The following is a 7,469-nucleotide window of genomic DNA, read 5'->3' on the forward strand; positions in this document are numbered from 1 at the left end:
TATAATTTTTTTTTTTTTTTAAAATTTAGTGGGGACAAGTGCCCCTGTCTCATGCACCTAGGCCCGTCCCTGCACACATGGTACTTTAAGGTTCTCAATTCTCAAACACATGAATGTGCCACTCACTTGTCACTGACACATGCCTTGCCTTCTCCATCATTGTTCTCCCACTCTTTTTGTCTTACCGGTTAAACTCAGAACATGCTCATTTAGTCATTTTGTATAGATGATATACTCAAACACCACCATGCAATTAATATTTTAAATATGTTAATTGTTATACTAAAATTAATCATTAAAATTAGTTATAAATATAAAATATATATGAAAATAAATATATTTTAAAAATAAATTAAATTAAATATATATTTATAAATAAATATATTAATAATTAATTTTAATGATGAATTTTAATATATAAATAATATTTGTAAATATTTTATCCTTAAAAACACCTTTGGCTTTCTTTGTTTAATGTTTATTCCCTGTTGACTCTTGTTAATGCTTGCTGCACTTACTCTCTCTCAAGCTTTGTATAATTTAACCATATTATAGTATTAATTTGTTTGGTACAGTGGACTCAACACGCATAAGTTTAGCAACGAAGTATACTTCAAATTACATAATCTTTTTATACTTATCTAAAAATTGGAAATTCGAATCTCTCTGTCTTTTAAAAAAAAAAACACGCATATGCCTGTGCCTTCTGTTGCATCCATATTATAATATACACTTTCTCTGTTTTTGTCTTTTACAATAACAGGCTTGTGTCAACAATGGCTTCTACTTTGTATTACAACACTCTCAACCCTTCCACGGCAGCTATCTCAATTCACCCTAAGCAGGATGTGTCAACTTTTGTCACCTTCAATGGCTATCACCACTTTGGATGCAGAACAAGAACTACAACCATGCATCAGCAGCCCAGGAGGAACAAGAAATTGAGGCCTGTCAAAGCCACGGTGGCCGAGGCAGCACCGAAGCCAAAGCATCAAACTGTGGCTGACAATGGTGGGGATCGAAAGGCTCAGAGCAAGAAGCAGCTTCGGATACTTGTGGCGGGTGGTGGGATTGGAGGGTTGGTTCTTGCTTTGGCTGCAAAGAGAAAGGGGTTTGAGGTGATAGTGTTTGAGAAAGATATGAGTGCTATAAGAGGGGAGGGTCAGTATAGGGGTCCAATTCAGATACAGAGCAATGCTCTTGCTGCTTTAGAAGCCATTGATTTGGATGTTGCTGATCAAGTTATGAGGGTTGGTTGCATCACTGGTGATAGGATCAATGGCCTTGTTGATGGGGTTTCTGGCTCTTGGTAACTCCAACTTTTCTTCATATATAAATATTATGTGATTATGAATCCTTTTTTTCAGCTTTATAAATAAGTGATCAAAACAATTTGAGAGAATTCTCAGTATGGCACAACTAGACAACTTATGCACTTATGACTATCAGCACTGTTAGAGTATTTGGCAAGTTACATGTCAAAAAATGAAAATAGAAAGTAACCTGCAGAAAATTTGCTTATAAATGATTCAGAAACTCTCTGGATTAGTACATCCCTTATTTGTAATCTTCACTTCATGGATAAAAGTAAACATATCATTTCAGTTTCCAGCATATAGACAATTTTACTTCCTTAATATTTGATCTAGAATAAACGTTTTTTCTTTCTGTCGTTTTTACTTACATTTAAATAAAATGTTGGCTTGTGGTATCATAAATTGAAATGATATTTTGTTATCAGGTACATCAAATTTGACACATTCACCCCTGCAGTGGAACGAGGGCTTCCAGTCACTAGAGTTATTAGTCGAATGGCCTTGCAAGAAATCCTTGCTCGCGCAGTTGGGGAAGATTCCATTATGAATGACTGCCATGTTGTTGACTTTATTGATCATGGAAACAAGGTAATTCCTAACAATAACAAAGGCTTTTATTGTGGAAGATCTTCTGAATCTTTTATTTCTTTCTTCAAGTAAATACATTGGCAGTGACTAAATATTTTTTTGTTTATAACTTGTGCATCCACCATTACAGGTAACAGTTCAGCTGGAGAACGGTCAGAAATATGAGGGAGATCTATTGGTTGGAGCAGATGGTATATGGTCCAAGGTCTTATTGAATTTCTTTAATTCCAAGCTTTTTCTTTTGTAAGTAATTTAACACCCCCTCCCCCACTAAACAAAGGCCCCAATAGAAATCAAGGTTTACGGAGGAATTCTACATATTTATGGCCATAATTCTATATCTTATTTTCCCCATAATTCTATATTTTGTTGTTTACGAATGAATAGGTGAGGAAGAAGCTATTTGGGGTGACGGAAGCTAGTTACTCTGGCTACACTTGTTATACTGGTATTGCAGATTTTGTGCCTGCTGATATTGAATCTGTTGGGTAAGAAATCTTGCCTTACATGACAATTTGTTCATTTTCCCTGGCCTTCTAAGAAGCTTACTTCTGCCTCCCTTGCTGGAAAGGTATCGGGTATTTTTAGGACACAAGCAATACTTCGTATCTTCAGATGTTGGTGGTGGAAAGATGCAATGGTATGCATTTCATCAAGAGCCTGCTGGTGGTGTTGATGCCCCTAATGGTATGTGCTCTTAATGTGTTCGGGATTTGGCATTCGGCAGAGAACAGCCTCTGTAGATGATAAAGTTTCTATATGTTCAATTTATAGATATAATTCTTAAACTATTCTGTCCTTCCATAAGCAAAACTAATGCTATCTTTGAGTATACAGAAGATGAAGGAACTGATTCAAAAGTTGTATACCTGGAAAGGAAAATTTTAAACTATTAGGTTTCTCATGATGGATAGTTGTATTTGTATGGATATCATCAATAATATTATCAACTTTATGCTGTAGTTTTACAGATGGATACCAAGACGTTTGAGCTGTAATATTATGGAAAATGGAAAGCAAGACAGAAAAGCTGCAATACCCTTGGTTATTTAAGAAAGCTTGTGTAACACAATTATTTTGAGATTAAATGATGTTTGTATTTTGTTGGACTATTATGTGCACCTGAATGCCATTCAAGACCATTCTTCATTAGACTATATTTCTTCCTTGATTATTGACTTTTTAATCCTCTTTAATTTGTTTACATCAATAGACTAGTGTCAATCATGTTGGCCTTGATATCAGATAAGATGCAGATTAACTGAGTTCCATTCCAGTAATTGCAGCACTGAAGATATTGGATTGAATGACCTTGAAAAATAATAGAATTTTGTTTCTTCTTTTAATCATCTTTTGTGCAAAAATTATATGATCCTAACTTCTTAATTCTTCTGCATGGCAGGAAAAAAGGAAAGGCTGCTTAAGATCTTCGAAGGCTGGTGTGATAATGTAACAGATTTGCTACTTGCCACAGAAGAAGAGGCTATTCTGCGGCGAGATATCTATGACAGGACACCAACAATGACCTGGGGAAAGGGCTGTGTGACTTTGCTTGGTGACTCTATCCATGCTATGCAACCAAATATGGGCCAAGGAGGATGCATGGCTATTGAGGTTTATTTTTCCATCTCTCTCAATGAAATCTGAATTTATCTTCATTTCTCAATTAACGTGAGCAATTTTGCACATTTGCAGATCTTGTAGTTAATGAACTTTTCAAACTGCAAGGTAAAAAGTTCTCTGTCTGGCTTATCTTATTGTTACAGGATGGTTATCAACTTGCTTGGGAGTTGGACAATGCTTGGGAACAAAGTATAAAATCAGGATCTAAGATTGACATTAACTCCTCCTTGAGGAGGTATTGGAAACACTCATCTAATAATATTGAAACACATCATTTTATTGATTTGAATATAAGGCTTTTGAACATAATGGTTAATCGTACAGGAATCAATTCTGAATGTTGATTTGATAATAGATATGTTTTGGCATTGTTGCTTTCAGATACGAGAGAGAAAGGAGGCTACGAGTTGCCATTATTCATGGAATGGCTAGAATGGCAGCTATGATGGCTTCCACCTACAGAGCATACTTGGGAGTTGGTCTTGGCCCTTTAGAGGTAGGAAATTCTTGTTCATAGTTGGCATCATGAAGAAGAAACTGAAGGCGACACTTTAAATTTAAATGCTGCTAAAAATAGCACGATTTCTTTCCTCATGCTGCAGTTTTTGACCAAATATCGGATACCACACCCAGGAAGAGTTGGAGGAAGGTTTTTCATTCAGAAGATGATGCCTATGATGTTGAGTTGGGTCTTAGGTGGCAATAGGTAATAACAAAAGCATACATTTCTTTGCTATATATATCATTTGTCATTAATTTCTTTTCCATCGTTTTACCTGGAGTTGTTCTTTCTCCAATCCAATCCACTCATGCAAGATAAAATGAGACAAATGATTACTTTGAAAAGGGTGGAGGTTGAAGAAATTGATAATACTGAAAAGTAATTTTCAGGTTTTGTTTGGAGACAATAAGAATTGAAAAATGTCTTGCGATTTTTGTTTTATCATTTATTTGCAACATGAAGATGATGCTACTTTTGCAGCTCCAAGCTTGAAGGTAGACCAGTATGTTGCAGGCTCTCAGACAAAGTATGCCACTCAAATACAGTTTCCTTTATACTTTGTTACCAAGAAGAAATTAATGACACACCTGGACTATTCTATTGATTATGTCTATCAGATTGTAATATGGATTCTAATAGGCATTTGATTTGGTTATGTATGAAGGCAAATGACCAGTTACACACATGGTTTGTAGACGATGATGCTCTTGAGCGTACTATTAATGGAGAGTAAGTCTATGACCCCATATGAATTTATTAACTAATATCATGCTTAGCACATTGGTCTCATAACTAAGAACCTGATTCCAGTTATGGTAAATAGATAAGGTAGAAGTCTGTGAAGAATGGAGGATAGGAACAGAGGAACTCATTAATAGATTTTCTCTTCTTAGCTCCCTTTTCATCATTTAGGCAGTTAACAACTGTTACTGATTTATAGGTGGTTTTTATTACCATGCGGAGATGAAGGAGGTCATTTGAATCCCATAAGTTTAATTCAAGATGAGATGAAACCCTGCATAATCGGGTATGCCTTCAATTCCATCTTCCTATAATTTAGAGGCTAACAATTATGAAATTGTACTTACTATGCATTGGATTCTGGACAAAAGAGGAAACAATTAATTAGGATGTGACTGTGTATGTACCTAACACATTTTAGCATGTGGTTTCAAAGATTCAACTAATTCTCTATAATATGTTTTCATGCTTTTAGGAACACACAGAAAGAAGATTACCCGGGAATTTCAATTACAATACCCTTACCTGAGGTAACAGAATTGTTCATGAACTGAATTAATACAATGATCTTGAAAATGACCAGCCAAGCTTCTGTTTATAAGGTTTCTGAGACGCATGCTCAAATTCGCTATAAGGACGGTGCATTTTTCTTGACCGATCTGCATAGTGTTCATGGCACCTGGATCACTAAGTAAGTAAAACAAACTTGAGGTTATTAAGTTTGAAGTTCTTGAAAATCTAAATCCAATTCAATTTGTATAATTGCCATAATAATTTCAGCAATGAAGGAAGGCGATACCGGATACCTCCAAATGATCAAGCTCGTGTGCGCCCATCGGATGTGATTGATTTTGGTTCACAAAAGGTGATCAATAATGATACCTGCGTTCTGTTGTAGACTATACTGTAGTACACACTATAAATAAATGCCTTAAGAAGTAGTTGCATTATTTACACTGAACTATTGAGCTAATAATACTCATACACACTTGATTTTGGTTGCATTGTCCATGCTTCAAATTTTGCAGGCTTCATTTCGGGTTAAGGTGATAAGATCTGCTCCAAGAGCATCCCAGAGGGAAGGGGAGCCAATATACCAAGTATGATTCTGTTTATATACAAATACACATCTATGTTTATATTTCTCAAGTTACAGAAGTTGTGTAGAGCACACAGTTGGAAGTAAATTATAACATGTTCATGTTCATTAATTAGGATATGAACATGAAAATGCTACAAACAACTCTTTTGATTGTCAATTACAGAAATAAATTATATAAAATTACTTGATACAGGAAAGAAAAATTAAGTTGTGATAGATATCTTTTTACTCTTGTGGTGGATTGATTTCTTCGTGTGTTTCAAGTATGCATGGTTCCTCAACTTAATTTTATTGTTTCTTATATCATGAGCAAATCTTGCAAGTTTCACAAACCATAATTGGATAGAGACACATGTAGTATCATGCATGAGATGAGATCTCATTGTTTATTATTCTTTTTTATCGTACTTATTGTAAAATTAAAGCAGGATTATATTTCACTAAACGGGTTGGGTTAAGTTAGGCAGCAAACAGAGACTAATAATTACCATGCTTAAATTTATGTTTGAAAATACAGAATCATGATTATATACTTATTACTAATAAACGAATAAATATAACATTATTGTATTCTTAATTTCTTATTACTTAAATATATGTTTGAAAATACAGAATCATAAGGTTTTTTAATTTTTCTAACAACAATCATTCTCTGATGGTCACAGTCACAGAGTGGGTTGTATGTCAGGTCTCAGGTGAATGTTGAGCCTCCCAAACTCAACTCTTTTCGGTAAATTTGAAGATCTGCAAACCAATTGTGACATGCCCATACCACTTATAATTTCTACTTAGACCAATCCCAACATATGAAGTAAATGTAAACAAAAAAGAAAAAAATAAATAAATTAAGAACAATGTTATCTTAATATATAGTAGTATTGGTGCTTATTTAATGGAATCTCAAATTATTGGGGGTGCCTAACTGCCTATGTGACTATGAAGTGATACCTTGTGTTGCTATAGGAATGGGCGAAGCCGAATGTTTTGGGAAAGCTGTCTAAGGACGCTGTTGATTAATTAATCAATGGCAATGGAATAGGCCCCTCGATGGTTACACATCAAAAGTACTTATAATTCAATAATGTTGATCTACTATGCGTTGACATTGACCAGCATATACCCAAAGCTGCTCCTTCAAATTCAAATTAACATAGAAACAAAACTATAATGTGAAAAATGTGATTAGTAACTACAATCACATACTATTATTACACTAACTAAAATAGTCTAAGTGACAAATTAAACAAAAAAAAACAGCATAGGAAAAGAAGAATGGTGGAAGATTCCACAAACAATTTATGGTCAATGTAAAGAAAATGTATAGTCACAATCCAATGTGCACACACAATTGTCATTCTTGGCGTTTATAAAGAGTTTGCCTCCCTCAGCTTTCTCAAACACCATAAGGCCTCTAAAATATGACAACCTAACATTGATTAACAGAGCTTCAGCCACCACCGTCCATTCCCAATCCCATGCATCTCTCCCATCACATCAATCACCCTTGTCATCATCTTTTGAATCTTAACCCATTTTCAATCAACGGCCACCATTAAATGACCGCAATTGGACCCTACAATTGACAGATGATTAAGTG

General features: G+C 34.8%; 1 protein-coding gene across 1 annotated transcript; it reads left to right on the forward strand.

Annotated features, from left to right (window-relative positions):
- On the forward strand, window positions 670-6,794 carry LOC107642776 (zeaxanthin epoxidase, chloroplastic). The gene is made up of 17 exons (XM_016346250.2): window positions 670-1,309; window positions 1,742-1,904; window positions 2,035-2,109; window positions 2,292-2,392; window positions 2,476-2,591; window positions 3,307-3,518; window positions 3,671-3,762; window positions 3,909-4,023; window positions 4,130-4,233; window positions 4,510-4,555; window positions 4,694-4,758; window positions 4,970-5,056; window positions 5,246-5,300; window positions 5,373-5,461; window positions 5,551-5,635; window positions 5,799-5,870; window positions 6,538-6,794. The coding sequence occupies exons 1-17, from the start codon at window positions 777-779 to the stop codon at window positions 6,604-6,606; spliced, it is 2,079 nt and encodes a 692-aa protein (XP_016201736.1). The 5' UTR covers window positions 670-776; the 3' UTR covers window positions 6,607-6,794.

Source organism: Arachis ipaensis, chromosome B05, assembly GCF_000816755.2.
Source record: "Arachis ipaensis cultivar K30076 chromosome B05, Araip1.1, whole genome shotgun sequence".
Lineage (NCBI taxonomy): Eukaryota > Viridiplantae > Streptophyta > Magnoliopsida > Fabales > Fabaceae > Arachis > Arachis ipaensis.